Raw genomic sequence first — 19,863 nt, 5'->3', positions numbered from 1 at the left:
TCAAACAAAAATATTAGATCAGACGAGTCTTTATGTATTTGCCCAAAAAAGCCTAGTTTTGTTTGTTTTGAGATTCATGGTTGTTAGTTTACAGATTCCGAGTTTATATGTCTCAAATTAATAGCGTTAGAGTCTGTGTTTTTAAGTAAGTTTTGCAAGATACATATACATATTGCTTGTTACATTCTTCACTGTCTGGAAAATCTGCTACAGTGAATATTCTGTATTCAATATTTCATGTTCAAGAAGCAGTTCGCCTCCATATTAACACTTCAAAGTTCTTCATACATGTCACATATGTCTCCAGTTTCTCGAGAACATGTGAATCTGAACTTTTTTGCCTCCTACGTCAATGAAGGAATTATCAGAAAAGCTTTAAAGTTATTTTGACATAGCTACTTGATATGCTAAGCAGATCAAAACCTCAATAGATGAAGTATATATTGCATCTGATGTCTAACAAATACAATCTAAAATAGTTTAGACTAAGCATTAACAAAAGCTCCCGTCTTAACAACTCTAATCTATTTATAATTAGAACAGAGCACATGACCCCTCTCCATATGGGCGTCGTAGTTACACTCATGATGTAAAAGTAGAACAAGCTTGGTCTCTTATCTAACAAAATAACTGTAGATGATGAACTACTAAAAGAAAGCTAGTGGATTATATGACATGAATGGTAATCTTGTTTAAACTGATTTATGAATCTCAGTTATTCTGTTTAAGAAGCGTTACAGAAGACAGTGAAAATTTATTGTTCATCCACTGTGACATATGGAAGCATGAGCTTAGGAGTTCATACTTTTCGAGATTCAAACTGATATATGACATGAAGCGGCCTTAAAACGGTAAAAAAACTTCTGTATGCCAGACACAGATTTTTCCAACAAATCACTTTTGTAAATGGTGATGCCAATGTTCATAATAAACCAAATACCTGTTCCTGTATTGCTAATCCATGGCTTTCTGCACGATTCAAATAGAGATTCAGCGTATATACAGTACTTGGATTTTTTTTTAATTTATAAATTTTGCCTGAGAAAATAACTATTTCCAGTATATATTTTAAAGTTTAACTAAGCTACGATTAACAAATAACAGAGAAAGTACCTACCTGTTACGAAGGTACGTACATTTCGTCGTATTCTGAGGTTTCTGTAGAGGAAATTATGCGCAAACCTTTTAACCAAAAGATGCTCTCTGGAAGACGCATTATACTTGTACCTGCTATATTTAACTCTTCTAAACACTCCAAACTTCCAATTTCCTCGGGTAGTTTATCAACTCCAGCACAATAGCAGAGAGATAATTGTCTTAGACGAGTCATCTTGCAGATACTGTTTGGTATATCTTGTAAAAGTATACACACAGTTAGGTTTAACCTCTCTAAACATTCTATCTGGCCTAGATCCTCGGGTAACTTCTCAAGCAGCAAACAAGACTTGAGTTCAAGTTTTTTGAGATGTTTCATCATACAGATGCTATCTGGAAGATATTTAATTCTATCTGCATTCGAAATACATAACTCCTCTAGACATGCTAATCGGTCAAGGTCTTGGGGCACCTCAGGAATACTCCCTTCAAGTGTAAGCTTTCTTACACATTGTAAATCACAAATAGTTCTTGAGAAACTCTCAAGGTTTGTGCATGTGCAGATGCCTAGTGAAATAAGCTTTCCAAGATTTCCATATGAAGAGGGTATTGGTTCTTCATAAAAACATGAAAACTGAAACTTTTGCAAATTACTGTCAGAGTGCAATGGGCATATATCTATGGACTCTGCAATCAGATGTAAGGAAACAACCTCAGGTGATTGAATCTTCTTGTCAAACAAAAAACATTTAAAGCCCAAACAATCACTTAAGTCCAAGTAGACAAGTTTTTCTAGGCATCCAATGGGAGAGTCAAGTCCTACCAAATCGAAACATTCTTTAACATCTAACTGTTCGAGATTCGGAGTCTGTGCAAGATCTAGGGTCTTCAACTTTGTATTACTGAGGTTGAGGGATTTGAGTTTTGGACACGGGAATGGTATGTGAAGTTCTAATAAATCATGACATTCTTCAAGCCATAATGTCTCGAGATCCGGAGTCAACCCAAGGCTAAGGTTCCTCAATGCTGAATTCATCAGCCAGAGGCATTTGAGCTTTGGACACTTATTGGGCATGTGAAACTCTACCAAATCAAGACATTCTTTAAGAATTAAAGTCTCAAGATCTGAAGTCCGCCCCATGTTAAGGGTTCTCAAGTTTGAGCAATTAAGGCTGAGGGATTTGAGTTTTGGACATCGGAAGGGCATGTGAATTTCTAATAAATCATGACATTTTTCAAGCCATAATGTCTCGAGATCTGGAGTTGACCCAAGGCTAAGGTTCCTCGATGCTGAATTAATTAGCCAAAGGCATTTAAGCTTTGGACACTCATTAGGCATACGGAGGTCTACCAAATCGCGACATTCTACAAGACTTAAAGTCTCGAGATCTGAATTCAACCAAAGGTCAAGGTTCCTCAACTTAGAGCAATAAAGGCTGATGGACTTGAGCTTTGGACACCGAAAGGGGTTGCGAAGTTCTAATAAATCATGACATTCTTCAAGCGATAACGTCTCCAGATTTGGACACGACCCAAGATCAAGGGTCCTTAGTTTTGTATTATTGAGGTTGAGGGATTTGAGGTTTGGACATTGGAAGGGCATGTGAAGTTCTAATAAATCATGACAATCTTCAAGCCATAATGTCTCGAGATCTGGAGTCAACCCAAGGGTAAGGTTTCTCAATGCTGAATTCATCAGCCAGAGCCATTTGAGCTTTAGACACTCATTGGGCATTTGAAACTCTACCAAATCAAGACATTCTTCAAGAACTAAAGTCTCGAGATCTGAAGTCTGCCCCATGTTAAGGGTCCTTAACTTTGAGCAATTAAGGCTGAGTGATTTGAGCTTTGGACATCGGAATGGCATGTGAAGTTCTAATAAACTATGACATTCTTCAAGCCATAACGTCTCGAGATATGGAGTCGACCCAAGGTTAAGGTTCCTCACTGCCGAATTAATGAGCCATAGGCATTTAAGCCTTGGACACTCACTGGGCATGCAAAATTCTGCCAAATCACGACATTCTATAAGACTTAAAGTCTCTAGATCTGAAGTCCACCCAAGGTCAAGGTTCCTCAACTTTATGCAATAAAGACTGAGGGATTTGAGCTTTGGACACCGAAAGGGCATGCGAAGTTCTAATAAATCATGACATTCCTCAAGCGATAACATCTCAAGATTTGGGCATGACCCAAGGCTAAGATTCCTCAACATTGAATTCAAGAGGCTAATACATTTGAGATTTGGACATTCATTGGGTATGTGAAGTTCTACCAGATCACTACATTCTTCAAGACTTACTTTTTCGAGATTCGGAATCATCTCAAGGTCCAAAGTTCTCAAACATGATAAATTCATGTCAAGGAATCTCAGCTTTTTTAGAACCTGTCATAAAAAACAACCACAAAAGATCAATATATATATATATATACCGGGAAAAGATAATTTGAGGACACCATTTCCAAAAAGGACAAGAGAATAAATCTCAGCCACTCATTTCCTCTTTCTCCCATTTATTCTTCCCTTTTTCCTTCTTCCTTTTATATCTTTCTTTTAAATTTTAAAGGGTGTGGCCTCTGACCTATCACCCCACTAGCTACCCATTATTTATACTCGTAAGAGCGAAACCCGTACCGTATAAAATCGGGAAAAAAAGTTTGGAAAGAGTTTTTATTTTAAAAACATTAAAAATATTTTAAAAAATTGAAAATTTAAAAAATGAAAATGAGAAAAAGTATAAAATCATATCAAAAAGGGGAAAGAGCGAGGGGAAATGAGTTGAGAAAACCCCTTTCAAAATGGACAAAGGGACAAATCTCAACTATTCATTTTCCTCCTCCCAATTTCTTCTTCCCTTATTCCTTATTTAGTTTTCTTTTAAGATTTAAAGGGCGGAACCTTTGTCCTATTTGAAATGGGTATATTCAAATTAAATCACCCCTATACATACTAAAACCTATATATATATATATTTATATGTATATAATTATAATTATAATGAATAAGGACATAAACAATCAACCGTTATTCTACCTTTCTTTCTCCGCATTTCCAGAACCTTATAATTTTACTAACATGTAAGGAAAGTCCAACAAGATGGTCTTCTAAAAAAGATTGCATTAAAGACTCGAAAGGGTAAAGGTCCCATCTAAGATATCGTAAAGCATTTGGTAAGCACTGACGAAGTACTTCTCTGGTGTTGATGCCATCTCCGCTTCCAGACATGTCAAGAACTCGAAGTTTCTTCATGTTTCCAAGACCTTTGAGAAAGGTCTCTAGACAGTAATCCCGAGTTATTTTCATTTTTATACATTTTGTTGCTTCAGTACCCTGCAAACCAAAAGTATTTATTATAAAACTTGTATAATAAAGAATGGAAATGTGTTGGTTTTACCACCTAACTTATAAACTTGATCCTCACCAAATCATTAGTCAATATATCTTCAATTTCCTCTTGAATCCACAATCGGCTATGTCTATTAGGCTCACCGGGGTGCAAACGACGAACAATATTTTTGCCCATTTCTTCCATATGGTCATGCATGCCCAAGTACCCATTTTCAGAAATAGTAATGAGAGATTTTTGCTCAAGAACTCTCAAGCCATTTCTAGCATGAAATCCACAGCTTTCAAGCACTGCAACTGCTTCATCTTTGTACCACCCTTTCAGTATGCATGCAACATCTAGGAATATTTCTTTGTAATCCTCCTCTAGACCAATATAGCTCAATTCCAATTTCTCAAGAGTTTCCCTCAAGGGAATCGTTTTTAGTCTGTCTATGGCATCTTTCCACTCAAGCTCGTTCTTACCACAAAGAAATGAGCCCAAAACTCTTATTGTTAATGGAAGACCAGCAGCATAAGATACCACATTTCCAGAAAGCTCTTCGTACCCTTGAATAGGGATCTCTCTCCCAAATGCACATCTACTAAAGAGGCAAATGGATTCTTCATAGGACAACAGATTGACATCACAAATCAAGTTTACTCGGTGTGCAGCCAGAACTTGCTCGTCTCTAGTTGTAATAAGAATTCTACTTCCTGCCTTAAACCATTTAGGCTCAGCGGCCAACGCCTCAAGTTGTTCTATATTATCCACGTCATCTAGAACAATTAAAACTTTTCGACCAGACATCATCTTTCTCATCATGTTTTTCCCGTCATGAACACTCCTTACTTTGATTCGTTGATCATGTAAGACATCTGAAAGGACCTGTTTTTGCAATTTCTTCAAACCAGAAAAAGAGGCTTTGGAAACTTCCCTGACATTCTCAAGAAAGCTTTTACCTTCAAACTGAATGGAAATGTGATCAAAAACTGCTCTGGCTAAAGTTGTCTTCCCTCCACCTCCCATCCCTTTGATCCCTAGCATACGAACATCACCCGGATCAGTTTGTAAAGCTAATACAACATCCTTTACCCGTGACTCCATGCCTATTAAATTTCTGTCATTATTCGAATCAATGAAACATAACTCCAGCGAAATTTCTTCAACAATTTTTTGAATAAGTTTAGCTTCATGCCTGTATGTTAAAGGAAGAAAAAATAAGAAGAACCAGTTAGCTTACTCAAACCGCACATAAATATTTCAACATACATAAATACAATGCCGGGTTCTAGTGAGATCAACATTTTGAGATCAAATATAGGCTTTAAATTCATGTTTGATCAGTTGAATTAAGAGGACATTCCGATATTGACCGAACCGTCATAATCTTCACTTTGAGAATTTCTTCACTCATGTTTGTATTATTGAATTGTTAATAATAGGGTTACAAGGATTTTCTATATATTTAAATTTAGCACGCTATATAATATATAATTTACTTAATATATCTAATTCACCCCCTCAAGCTAAGGTCGTTGTTCGACTCTTAGCTTGGACCAAAATGGCAGAAAACGATCCGAAGACAAGACCTTTGTAAAGATATAAGCGTGACCACAATCTGGTCATGTGTAGAGATAAACTGTATTGACAATTTTCCTTGAGCAACTTTCTCCTACACAAATGAAAAACCAATTTCCACATGCTTTGTGCGAACATGAAAGACAAGATTAGCTCACAAGTAGCGTCTAAATTTTCACACCATAAAGTTGGAATAGTCTTCACAATAATGCGTAATTCTGCAAGAAGAGATTGAAGCTATGTAAGTTCTCTGCGCGACAGTGCCAGCTGTAGCTCTGTAATCAGACTCTGTGGATGACCAGGATATAGTACATGTCAGACCAAGAAAGAAGATTAGATCCAAGATACATAGCAAATAGCAAATCGCAAATCCCCTAATGGATTGACGGTCATCAGAGCCAAACCAATTAGCATCGAAATAGGCATTAAGATTGTTGAAAGCCGCATCTACATAAATATGTAATTGAATATTCGAACTCCTAGAATGGAGTAACCCAAAACTAGACGTCCCTTGTAAATAGCGAAGAATGCGTTTTATAGCTCACCAATGATTCTCAGAAGGCGGGTGCATGAATTGACACACTTTGTTAGCAGCGAAGTGATATCATGCCTAGAAAGTGAAGCATACCGGAGACCTCCAACTATGCTATGGTATTTTTGACCAGCTCCGCGAAAGCAACACTACTACCATTAGACAAAATCACAAAGTAGATATAAGGTATAGAACTAGTTTAGCTTTCAATACCCTGCGCGCCAATAGGTCTGTAATATAATTGTATTAAGAGAGATCCAAATGCGAGCCCTTATGAGTGATTTCCACACCTAGAAAGTAGGACAGAGAACCAATATCTTGGATAGAATAACTAAGATTGTGAACAACTTAAACAATTACCCGAGGATTGTTACCTGTAAATATAATATTATTAATGTACACCAGCAACACGGTACCATGAGCATAATACATGAAAAGTGAGGAATTAGATGGATCCCCTGAAACCAATGCCATAAAGAGCCAGGGAGAGCTAATGAACCAAGCTCGCGGTGCTTGCTTAAGGCCAAATTGTGTAACAAACATACATGATCCGATTTAGACATGTCAATAAAACCACGCGGCTGCTCTAAGTACATGGTTTGCTTAATTAGGGTCAACATGTAAGAATGCATTTTGAACATATAACCGCAGTAAGGGCCAACAATTGGTAGTAGAAATGGATAAGACAACCCACATAGTGGGGGCCTTGACAACAAGGGATAGTGTAGTCAACACCGAGTTTTTGGTGAAAACCCTTGGCAATAAGTCTCGCTTTGTAGAGAATGATAGCACCTCGTTGATCTCATTTAACTTTGCATCCTCATTTGAAAGCAACTAAACTTGTTCCTGGAAAATGAGAAACCAATGACCATCTGCCGTTTCTCATGAGAGTCGAATATTCATCCTCCATGGCTTTGCGCCAGAGAGGATTTTTGTTGGCATGAGTAAAGGTAGGAGGCTCATCTTTAGAAATGTATCTAGATGTGTGAAATGTAGTCGGATTGTATCACTGCGTTTTAGGTGGATTTTGGTGTAGATTTGAAAGGTAGTAGGCTCTTTTGGCGTAGAAATTCTTAGTTAATTCCTTTTTATATGTATGTATGAATCATGTTTGGTTTCTTGCAGGAGGCTAGGTTTATTATGTTTTTACGCTTTTAGGTTGTTTAATACGTTCAACGTGGATTCTATGGTATATGTATTGTTAAACTTGTTCTAAAGTATGTTGTACATGTTGGCTATTCTTACCTACTCATAATATAGCTAGATTATACTCAGTTGGTTTGGTTAGTACACTCTTTACACCACCTTGCTTTTACTCTTTTGGCCAAAGGTTCTTTTGGAAGTAGTCTTTTTATCTCTGGGTAGAGGCAAGATTGTCTACGCCTCACCTCCCCCAAACCCCGCATACAAGGATTGGGTCTTGTTGTTAATGTTGTTGTTGTTGCTGTTTGGCGTAGATTTGAAGGACTTGCACGAATAGGAGGCTGTGCCGGCGGTGGTAATGCATGTTAGGCCGTGGATTATAGTTCAGAAGATAGTACATTGTCAATGGTTGTGTCGATGGAATGGGCGCGGTTGTGGTCTCAAGTGTAGGAGGTGAGTTAACGGCTGGAAGTGACTCATCGGCGGAGGGCGAATCAAGGGTTTAGGCACATAATATGAGAAGTATGATGAGTGATTTATTTATGGATCCTTATGTTTTTTCGGTTGTTTTTAATGTCAAAATGAGTTTATATGCGTGAACTTTTGGTACTTAATGAGATGAAATGTCAACGCAGGTTCACTGAGATGTGAACGATGATAAATGTCATCTACCAACTCAACTTGGATGCCAAAGGACTTCAAAAAGAGACAAGAATGCAAAACGGAAGCAAAACAAAGAATATCTGGAGCCTTGGAAAAATGAGCGCCGCTCATGTGTAACAGTAAGGTACGAGCACCGCTCGTGACCCCGATGAGCGTTGCTTGTACCTCCGAAGAAGAGACAAGAATGCAAAGTGGAAGCAAAACAAAGAATATCTGGATACGAGCACCGCTTGTACCTCTAAAGCCAACACTGACCTTTTGCCTTATAAATAGAAGAATAAACCATCAGACTTCAAAAAGAGCAGTTTTTAGCCACCAGACGAAAACCCTAAATCCTAGGTCGAAGTTTGCAGCTTTCAAGAAGGATTTTGGAGTTCTAAACATTTCTTGATATTCATCTTCAACCTAGATCTTCAATCTCTTTTACTTTTTATTGATGGTAAATAATGTCTTTTTTTATTTTTATTTTTTATTTTTATAATCTTTTTGGACTTTGTTATTCCTTTAATAAGGTTTGACTAATTGGTTACTACTTGTTTGGATTGGTGTAATCATGTCGACTTTTACTTTATTTAATGCTACACTGTTGGATTGTGTTTATACTTTACCATAGATCCATGGTTGTCTAGCTTTTCATATTAGTATTGGTTATATATCTCAAGTATGTTGATCTATTCTTGATTGTATCTATAGTCATTCATTAAGGGTAATATGCTTTGTACGAAAAACGTTAATCGGTCTATAGTTAATTGTAAAAAGTGATTCTACTCCAGCGAGCGAATCCAAAACCAATGTAATTTGAACTAGGTGAACATGATATGCTCAACAATGTTAGACGCGATCTAGTGACTACGAAAACGTGCATTATGACCATCGGATAGAATTAATACACAATGACTGGCTTAATATCCGAGTATAGTTAATGGTAAATTATAAACATAGGCTTGAACTAATGATGCGTTACAATGAATCTAGCAAGGATCTTATTTTAGGGTAGATGTAAGTCTAGTGATAGCTCTACTATTTTGGTTTAGTGAATCTAGTGATAATCTAAATTGTGAAAAAGGTCTTCCAACAATCTAGCACTAGATAGAGTAATAATTGTCATTATGCATGTTGGATATTCGAAACAAGTATTCTTTTTTTAATATAATTGTTCACAATTTTAGGATCTACATTAAACAAGGCTTCTAACTAGACCAAGTGATTGCGACCTTCCTTTTATTTTACTGTTTTACTAGTTTATTTAAGAAATCGTGACAACCCCAACCACTATAATTACACATATTATTAGATTAAGTATTGCAAGCATTTCTGTGAACCATTTGTACTTATCACAACACTAGCTACATTCGATTGGATCCACTACCCGTTAGTGTGTTTTGGTTTAAGGTATTTACTTATACAACTTTTTATAAATATAAAACGCCTTTTTTTTGCTACCCTCAACTCAAGCGACATTAAAGTATTCGTCTTGTTGATAGTTAGGTATTAGAGGACAGGGTGGTTCTTGAAACAAAAAAGTGTTTATTAAAGTGGACATGACGAGCAATATAGAGACGCTTAGAGACATTGTCAAAATACCTATACCCATGACGGGAGGTGCTATACCTTAAAAATGTGCAAGGAGTTTGATCGAAAATCTATATTGTGAGGATTATAGGGTCGTAGGTGAGGAGAGAATTGACAATAAAAAGCGCAAAGTAATGTGTAGTTTGGTGTCCATTTGAACGAGAATTCAGACGGAGAAGTACGTGTCATGTTAAAAGGGGGCATGCAATTGATGAGGTATACAAAAATGCCAAATGCAAAGTGCCAAAATTTAGATAGGACACCAGATTGAGAAATTGAGAAAGGAGACTGTTTAACTTTGTGAAAATTGGTGTGAGTATAACACCATGATATTAACATCATATAATATTTTTCGTTTAAAATTATATATGCTTAGTCTAAAATAAAAATCTAAAGGTGCAATTACATATACTAATTAAGCATTGTTATCCATGCATCACTTCACTTTTATTTTTAAAGAAAAACAATGGATATGAAAAAAAAAAAAAAAAAGCGCCAAGTCTGGTAACGTTAACAAGACTAACACCATCTTTTTTTCAAAATAAGACTAATTAACTCAAACTTGAACTTGATGTCACATTAAACATAAGGTTTCTAACTTGGTCTATGAATAGGTGCATTTAATTATAGAATATACATTATCCTCATCCCATGTAAAGGTTGGAGGGCCTTTTCTACCATTTAGGTAGAAACTGGAAGCAGCCTTTCTACTTTGGTAAATGTAAGGTTTGCCTACATCTTAACCTCCACCATACACCGTCGAGATATTAGGGCTCAAAACCCGCAGAAGGCGCCACTGAGCAGTTACTTACTTACATTAGATTTGTCACACGTTCATTATTGTATTTTAATTTTGTTCCATTTAAGTTATTACTTAACTTGATAAGTGTTTCAATATGTAAGTTGATGTCTTAAATATAACAAAAATGCTCTACCAGGTTAAAATTGAGCGACCAATATAATCTAGAACTTCTTTAATTTAGTGACCTATTTAATTAACCTGCAGTACGTGTTTAGAGTTTTTTAGTTGAAAATATGTTCATAATATATGTATATGTTATTAATGTGACATACAACTTAAGTTAATAATAAAGATCAATGAGATCGATATAAATGATAAAATACGTACGTAAATATTTCATAAAAATTTGTGACTGCAATTAAAAAATGGATGTGAAAAGAGAAAATATTAATTTACTGAAAGAGAGCTAGAGATGATGAATTAAGGAATTGAAGAGGGACTTACCCATTAAGAGTAGTGTTCTTTAACTCCCAGCCAGCCAGATCCGCTGCATCTTTCAATGCTTGTCTCCATTTGGCAGCAGAGGGATCTTGTTTTCCAAGTTTGCTAAAGGCTTCTCCGACCGACCCAGTTTGATTCCGGATCTCGGTGGGTTCCACGTCATAGAAGACCGGGTAAGCAGTATGGATGGTTGACTTGTGGCGCTCCTCCATGATCTGCACAAGCTCATCCAGACACCATGACGAAGAAGCATAGTTCTTGGAGAAGACAATGACGTAGAACCTCGCGTCGTGGATGGCTGTGACGAGCTCATCACTTATCCTTTTGCCTTTAGTGATTCTCTCATCATCCTTGTAAGTATGAATGCTTTTGTGGAGAAGAGCATAATAAAGATGGTCCACAAAGTTTTTACGGGTATCTTCCCCTCTAAAGCTTATAAACACATCGTACCTAAAGCTCCTATTCTCCAAGGATTCAGCTGAAACTGATCTCATTTATAAAGATATGCTTAATTCATATATAGATCCGATCAAGTTTGTTAAAATGTTTTTTTTCCTTTTGGGTAAACGCTGCATGTAATAAAATAAGGCGTCTTATCCCGACCATGATTTTGGTAACCCAACCAGATTATTAACGACAGGGGATCCGCTTTTATTCTACCATATTTGCCATTACAGACATGAGGCCCACACTATTTAGGTTGGGATACTAAAAACTTTGATTGGGATACACATGATGTAAAATAAAGCATTACTCCATTAATTAATTACTGGTAATAAAATATGATGAGAGTAAAATGTACGTGGTAGGCCTCTTTCCCTAAACAGGCTGTGGAATCTTTTGAAGTTATTACGGAGTATTTTTTAAAGGCGCCTGGTATCTGGACCATATTTTTGGTAACCTGATCAGACTATTAATAACAGGGGGCCTGTTTTTACTCTACCAGATTTGTCATTACAGACATGAGGCCCACACTATTTTGAAGCGATATGGTCGAGATACCAAAAAATTTGGTTGAGATACACCATCCGTTTTTAAATAATTAACATGGTCCACTCAATTAAATAGCCATATTATAGTACTCATCTAGTTTTACGGAGTAATTATATATATATATATATATATTGCCACCAATGAGTTGGGATTTTATGAATTTTTGTCCATTGGATCAGATTGGTATGTGATCTCAACCATATAAAACACGGGCTATTAAATCGGAAGATTAATTACCTGATAATATAAACATGGATAAAAAGCTAGCCTATCAACAATAACCCTATATTTCAGCACAAACTCTTCTATTTATATATGAGTGTATATTAACAGATAATGAAAGCAAAGGTAGATTAATTTTACTCAACACTACCAACTAATGAGAAAAAGTAGGTTGTGGGTTGTGTGGGAAATAATGAGGATAGAGATGATGGGATGGAAATATGGAATGTGATGGTCATGTCGTGTGATGATAATTTGATGGAGAGTTTTTAATGAAAAAAATATGTTGTTCATGTTATTAATGAAACAAGGAACCGGCAATCAAATGGATGGTGTCAATCAAATGATTCTATCTCCATATTATAGCTGCTAATGATGAGGATGAGACTGTGTATGAAGTCACTGAAGTGAATATGTCACACGAGGATCACTCAGACACTTGGTATCCAACATGATAAACCTTTTTGAATTGGAGTATAATGTGATATATGTAATACAATTTTTTTTTTCTTTTCTACTAAAATGAATACTCCGTAGTGATTAGTTTGTTTTTTGCAAGGTCCGTAGTGATTAATTAATGGATATGACTTTATATCATTTATTATTATTATTATTATTTTATTATACCCTATATATCAGGTATAAACTCTTCTATTTAAATGGGATGTTTATGGCTTGATAGATAAAAAAACATGGGTTAACTTAATATGGTGGTGACATCCGATTTTGTGTCCCCTCTGTCAATTTGGCCGAAACATTGCATCACACCTTCACCGGATGTGGTAGGTGACGGAGGCTCAAATAAGAAATGGATGTTAAATTAATAATGAAGTTAAAAACATTTACATAAAATTTTGATATTAAAAATTCATAGCTTTATTATATCATCAATTTTTCATTTTCTATCAAAAACTTGTATTTATTAAGAGTAAATTTATTAAAATTATTAATAATAACTTTTAAGTAGCTACATATAATTTCAACTAAAAGCTTTAATTTATGTTTATGTGATAATAACTTATAACCTTAAACATTTACATTTACATGTCAGACTAAACGTGGGGCAAGGATAATGATAATGGTGGTGATGATGGTGCTAGCGGCAACAACTGGTGATGGTGGTAGCCACGGCAAGTGGTGGTGACAACGGCGCATCGAATAATGTAGGTTGTGAGACATTTTAGGTACAACAAATGTGCAAAAGGGAGGAGGTGGTTGATTTTATGGTAGTATACAAATCATAATTAATCATCGGTGATAAAAAACTAAAAATATGCAAATAAAATAATATCGTACTTGATAATTAAGTGTAACCCGAGCTACGCACGGGTATTGTTCTAGTTAATAAAGGGTCACAACTCGTTCATATGGACGAATGGTTTGTCATTTTCTTCACGTTTAGCGCTAGCGTTGAAAAATGGAAAACAAATTATTTTATCTGTTATTTATGTAATTTTTGTCCGGCCAGAATCTTACGAGTTGCTGTGTGAAATTGGACTGAGTTACGAGTCGTAAACTTATAAATTATTGTGTTTTAATACTATGGTTATATATTATATTTATTGCTACATTATTTTATATGTTATTTATGTAATTTTGATCTTTTTATTACAAATATGAAGATAAATTGTAAGCTAAATTATAACTCAAATTTATTGAATATGTAATATTCTGTTAAATTAAATGTATTAATACAATGAACTTATATTTTGGTGCTAAAACCGTTACATACATATAATTATACTACAGTATTATTAGTTAATACTTAAACATAGTCTGACTCTTATTAGTTGATTTACGTCCGAGTCTAAAAATCATGTTCTCGAATCGACCCAAAAGTTACGAGTCAACAACTATGCTTCTAATAACTTCAAGATATGACACGTGTTATCCACTTATTCACTCACTTGGTTATATCCATTGAATTATACACATTTGTTATTAAATCATTACAAAGATAATTAGGCTATTTTGTGTAACACCCTAATTATGAAAGTTACCCATCAAGCGTGTTCTTCAACTCAAAGCCAGCCAGATCAGCTACTTCTTTCAATGCTTGTCTCCATTTGGCAGCAGGGGGATCTTGGTTTTCATGTTTGGAAAATGCTTCTCCGACCGAGCCACTTAATTTGTTTGCGTACTTCGGCGGGTTCCACGTCATAGAAGACAGGGTAAGCAGTATGGGAGGTTGACTTGTGGCACTCCTCCATGATCTGCACAAGCTCATCCAGACACCATGACGAAGCCGCATAATTCTTGGAGAAAACAACGATGTAGAATCTCGAATCTTCTATAGCTGTGATGAGCTCATCACTGATTTTTTCTCCTTTCTTGATTTTTTTGTCATCTTTGTAAGTATGAATGCTTTTGTGCTCAAGAGCATAATAAAGATGATCAACGAAGTTTTTACGAGTATCTTCCCCTCTAAAGCTTAAAAACACATCGTACCTAAAGCTCCTCTCAAACGATTCAGCAAATTTTGATCTCATATTCTCGTTTAAAGATATGCTTAATAGATCCGATCAAGTTACTTTATTTATTTATTTTCTTTTCTTTTCGGTAAAAGCTGTAATAAAGCATTACTCAGTTATATTATTTAATACAGTAATAATAAGAATTGATAATATGTGGTAGCTCTCTTCTCCCAAACAGGATGTGGAATCATTTGAAGTTATTATACGGAGTATTTTAATTAACACGGACAAGGTCCACATAATTAAAATGCCAAAAGTCTCGAGGCTTGAGCTTATATCACCACCGCAGAGTGAGTCAACGAGTACGTCACATATGTTATGTAAGCGTTCTTTATCTATATTTATACACTAGATATAATCTCGTGTAAAACACGGGTGGATTAAAGATATAAGTGATAATTCGTCTTTCAAATTGAAATAATAGTTGAAATTTGATCATCAAGCTATATAAAAATTTAAGATTGTAAAGGTTTTTTTTATTATTGAAAAATATATATATTCATTATGTGGCCCATTATGATAATTGCTTTAGCCCAATTATAGGAATTATATTGGGCCACAAATAGAAATCTAAATTTTAATGTAGCCCAATAATCAGAATTGGTTTAGCCCATATTTGATTTATGGATTTACTTTTAAATATTTGTAAACAAACAATGTTTTAGATTTTTCCAAAAAACATAGGCCATATCTGACTCATTCCGTGTATATTATCAAAATTTCGTTTTTACTCACCAAACTAAAAAAAAATTACATATAAACACTTAGGATGCGACCTAAGCATTAAGTCTCCTCTTTAAGAGAAGATGATATAGACCTAATCGTCAAGTCTCCTCTTTAAGAGAAGAGGATATAGACCGAAGCGTTAAATCTTCTCTTTAAGAGAAGAGGATATAGACCTAAGCGTTAAGTCTCCTCTTTAAGAGAAGAGGATATAGACCATAGCGTTAAGTCTCCTCTTTAAGAGAAGATGACATAGACCTAAGCGTTAAATCTCCTTTTTAAGAGAAGAGGATATAGACCTAAACGTTAAGTCTCCTCTTTAAAAAAAGATGATACAGACCTAAGTGTTAATAAATAACTTCAAATATATCTTTAAAAAATTGTCTTAATTTTGAAGTCTGCTAAGTATCCTACACATGACAAACACAAACCATGAAAACATTATTTGAACAAAAATAAATGGCATAAGGATGTACATTCGGGATAACAAAACTAAAGAGACAATACTGAAGGTTAGCAACCAAGCTGTCCAAACCGAAATACATATTTCTTATTCGACCCTATGAATTTATAGTTGACTATAACTCCTTTTGAAATTTAATAACATCAAGAACATCCTAATATCATCAAAATGCACATGATAAATTGAAAAAGAATATAGTAATGACCAAAAGGATACACATTTGAATAATATGAAGCATATTAGCATACATAGATCAAACTGCAATGTCACAAGTAAAGTCAGCAACATCTCAAACAAAGTCATCACTCAACATATGTTTAAATTAGATTAATGACTCAAACATTTCAAATCAATTCATCTATTATCTGAACACACAACTTAAAAGTTACTAATGTAGCTTGGCATATATCTCAATACACACCACCCTATAAGTGAAGTTTTCCACCTATACTATCATCATCATGCTAAGAAAATTGTGTTCAGGACCTGAGATAGACTTAGGCATAACTGAGCAAGATCGGTAGGCATAACTTGACGGTTTAGATTTGGTTTGATTTAAAAAAAAAACATAAGAGATGTCATTCGATATACTTTCGACGAATTTTTAAATCTGAGGGCGAAGCCCGTACGGCTAAGACATTTGGCTATGACTCTCTATGACCTATCACACTCTATGACCTATCACCCCACCATCTCACCGCCGCAATGCGTGGGTAGTTGCTCTCGTCAAAATCAAACATGTTGCAATATATCCACACACTTTCAAATTACCATACACCATCTCAAAAAATGGGCCTTTTGAACACAAAAAGACATGATATATAAAACTTAACCCAATGTAATGAAACAACAGGTTGACTTCATTTTCACCATTTCCAACGCATTGCCCCAACTAAACTCTTTAACTCAATTAAAAAAACCACTCTCACAAACACTAAATAATTTTCTGTTCTTATCTTCTTTGCCCATATATAGAAAGCACCTAAAAAATCATTCCCTTCCTTCACTTATCCGAAACTCAGTTCTAAAACTGTAGTGTTAATATTTATACAATGCTAATGAAGTTTACTGCAAGAAAAAATGATAACAATACATTAACTTCCATCCGCAACTGATAACAACAATACATTAACTTTTAACTTCCATTTCAAATATTTAACTGATCAACTAAATAGCAATTGACCATTTTACTCTTAAATATTAAACTTCAGTTATTTGTCATTTAGCTCGGTTTAATATTGTGTTAAAGATGTTGTAACAAAGTAAAGTGAACTTAAATGGCTAAGGTTCAAAATGTATATGGGAATAAAAATTGTTAGTATATTAAATCATGTCTTAGAAGTTTGACCCTACCTATGTATTTGCAAAGGCTTTTGCTTAAAAAGTTTAAGTATATCATTACTCTGCATAATCATTTAATCCTTCACTTGACAGAAGTATTATATTAGAGTAGCTAAATGATTACCTTACCAAATGTTGCCAACGACCCCAGCCAGATGAGTTTGTCTGTTCACATTAACTCAAATACGGTAATTTGTTCACATTAAGTTCACCTCGTGAAGTTGCCCAAACCTAAATGTCAAGCGAGTTCAAGTTTAAAAGTACTCTCTAATAGCCTCTGCAAGTTAAAAATCAATAACTACGTTACAATATAAAAATGATATATATAATAAGTCAACCTTAAAGTAGTTTAGTGAAATATATAATAAGTCAACCATGTTCAACAGTCGGGTTGCACCATGTTCAATAGTCGGCTTGCACAATGTTCAACAGTTGGGTTGCACCAAGAGGGTACGTTCTTGTACATAACCCATTTTATGTAAATCGTCTCAAATATGCATACATTAGGCAAACTGAAACAACTCATAAGGCAATGCAAACTCATTGAACAGTTAATTACTTAACAGATCTGTAGAAATAACTTATTAACTACTCAGACCTAAAAAATCTAGGCTGCAATACTTTTTCTAAACTATCCTCCAAGTACTAAAACATTAGTTGTTTAACAAACTTACAAAGGTAGTACCTGATCAAGAACTCCAACAGATTTAACCCCTTCAATCAGCAAACTCAACACACGAATATGAAGGTCTTCCAAATCCTTAGCAAAAGGCGCCTACTGTCCATACATTTCTCTAGCATGCTACAAATAAGAAACAGAAAAGAAAAAAGTCTTGTCAACATAATCAGCCCGGTTCATATCAAAGGATTGCCAATGAAGGGACGAAATTTCGGCGTGAACTTTCAGTACAATGGACATGTAAATCAATACTATAGAAAAATCACCATCACAAGGGTTTATACATGAGATAAACAAAACAAAATGCAAAGAATGACACCTACTTAAAGAACAATACTGCTTATATGAAACCATTCTATCTATACAATGAAACCAACAAATTAAATATAAAATGAAGTGTGCGAGTTGTATTGAAAAAATAAATTACCACTTCGTTCATAATCCCTCATATCAGTTTTTCCAGTTGATTCTCAAGCTGACCACATTCAATTTATAAGTCCATCTCCTTGACTCCTATTGAACATATAATCGACATCATTTTAAAATCAACAATAAAGATAACATTCAAGAGATAAGAAATCTAAAAGATTCGAAGAGAATGGTTTGGCCATTAATCCAAGGTGAATACTAAAAGTAGAATAGTAGTTGGTAGAAAATGGTAATTGAAATATAAGCAATCTGTTTCTCTCAACCTGTTTTGGTTCTCTGAATGGTTAGATTTATTATGTGTTTCAATGGTGTCGTCAACTTGATCAAGTCAATAACGAAAAATATAAGCAAATACACACCATAGCACTTGAAAGCTAAAATAGAACTAAAGTTATAAAAAGATTATTAATATTACAGATTGTATTATCTCATGTTGAGAATCCACTAACCATGTAGCCTTTGTAATCATGAGCAAGATAGATGAATGTGTCCTATTTCCATGTAAATATCTGCGAAAATGACAACAAAATGATTAACTAATCGAAATAAGAACACATTGTATGTGTAGAAGTCATGTTTGAAAAACATAATGCTTGTGTAGAACTTCATTCCTCCTCTGTATGGCATCTTAAGGGACTGTAGAAATCTGCACAACTATACACACGAAATGTGAGTTTTGGTTAGAAGAAGTGAAATTTTTGGGTCATGTGGTTGACAAGGATGGAATAAAGGTTGATCCCAGCAAGATAGAAGCAGTAGAGAATTGGAGAAGGCCAGAGACACCGACGGAGATCAGACAGTTTCTTGGATTAGTGGGCTACTACCGACGATTTATCGAGAACTTCTCAAAGATCGCACAACCTCTTACATTGTTGACGCACAAAGATAGAAGTTTCGATTGGGGAGAGAAACAAGAAGAAGCTTTCAGAATATTGAAAGAGAAGTTATGTAATGCACCGGTCTTAAGTCTTCCAGAAGGATCCGATGACTTTATCGTTTATTGCGACACGTCGGGTCAAGGCTTAGGATGTGTACTGATGTAGCGAGGCAAGGTTATTGCATATGCTTCTCGCCAACTGAAGATTCATGAGAAAAATTACACGACTCACGATTTGGAGTTGGGAGCTATCATTTTTGCACTCAAATGTTGGAGACACTACCTGTACGGGACAAAGAGTGTGATATACACAGATCATAAGAGCCTTCAACATATCTTCACCCAGAAAGATCTTAATATGCGCCAGAGACGATGGCTAGAGTTGTTTAGCGACTACGATTGTGAGATTCGATATCATCCAGGCAAGGCAAACGTAGTAGCAGATGCCTTGAGTAGGAAGGAAAGAGTTAGGCCAAGACGAATTAGAGCCATGAGCATTACCGTGCA

General features: G+C 35.2%; 1 protein-coding gene, 1 long non-coding RNA gene and 1 pseudogene across 4 annotated transcripts; all 3 read right to left on the bottom strand.

The window, feature by feature from the left end:
- Positions 1–27: 27 nt before the first annotated feature.
- LOC122600154 (disease resistance protein RPV1-like) lies at positions 28–11,644 on the bottom strand. Of its 2 annotated transcripts, XM_043772822.1 has the most exons (6): positions 11,159–11,644; positions 4,518–5,619; positions 4,130–4,426; positions 1,118–3,481; positions 941–969; positions 28–344 (listed from the first exon to the last, which is right to left on the bottom strand). In XM_043772822.1, the coding sequence occupies exons 1-4, from the start codon at positions 11,365–11,367 to the stop codon at positions 1,121–1,123; spliced, it is 3,969 nt and encodes a 1,322-aa protein (XP_043628757.1). In that variant the 5' UTR covers positions 11,368–11,644; the 3' UTR covers positions 28–344; positions 941–969; positions 1,118–1,120. The 2 variants fall into 2 exon arrangements, with proteins under 2 accessions (XP_043628757.1, XP_043628756.1); XM_043772821.1 differs by lacking the exon at positions 28–344 and having other exon boundaries at positions 419–969.
- A 2,588-nt stretch (positions 11,645–14,232) lies between these two features.
- LOC122599121 lies at positions 14,233–15,007 on the bottom strand (annotated as a pseudogene).
- Positions 15,008–16,679: 1,672 nt separating this feature from the next.
- On the bottom strand, positions 16,680–18,564 carry LOC122599122. 2 transcript variants are annotated; one of them, XR_006323871.1, is made up of 5 exons: positions 18,478–18,564; positions 18,057–18,173; positions 17,746–17,883; positions 17,496–17,648; positions 16,680–17,098 (listed from the first exon to the last, which is right to left on the bottom strand). It is a non-coding gene; the product is annotated as an uncharacterized LOC122599122 (long non-coding RNA). The 2 variants fall into 2 exon arrangements; XR_006323872.1 differs by lacking the exon at positions 17,746–17,883.
- Between the last annotated feature and the right edge of the window lie 1,299 nt (positions 18,565–19,863).

Source organism: Erigeron canadensis, chromosome 5 (genome assembly GCF_010389155.1).
Source record: "Erigeron canadensis isolate Cc75 chromosome 5, C_canadensis_v1, whole genome shotgun sequence".
Classification (NCBI taxonomy): Eukaryota; Viridiplantae; Streptophyta; class Magnoliopsida; order Asterales; family Asteraceae; genus Erigeron; species Erigeron canadensis.
The sequence above is the reverse complement of the archived record's forward strand: the minus strand, read 5'-3'. Positions and strand labels throughout refer to the sequence as shown.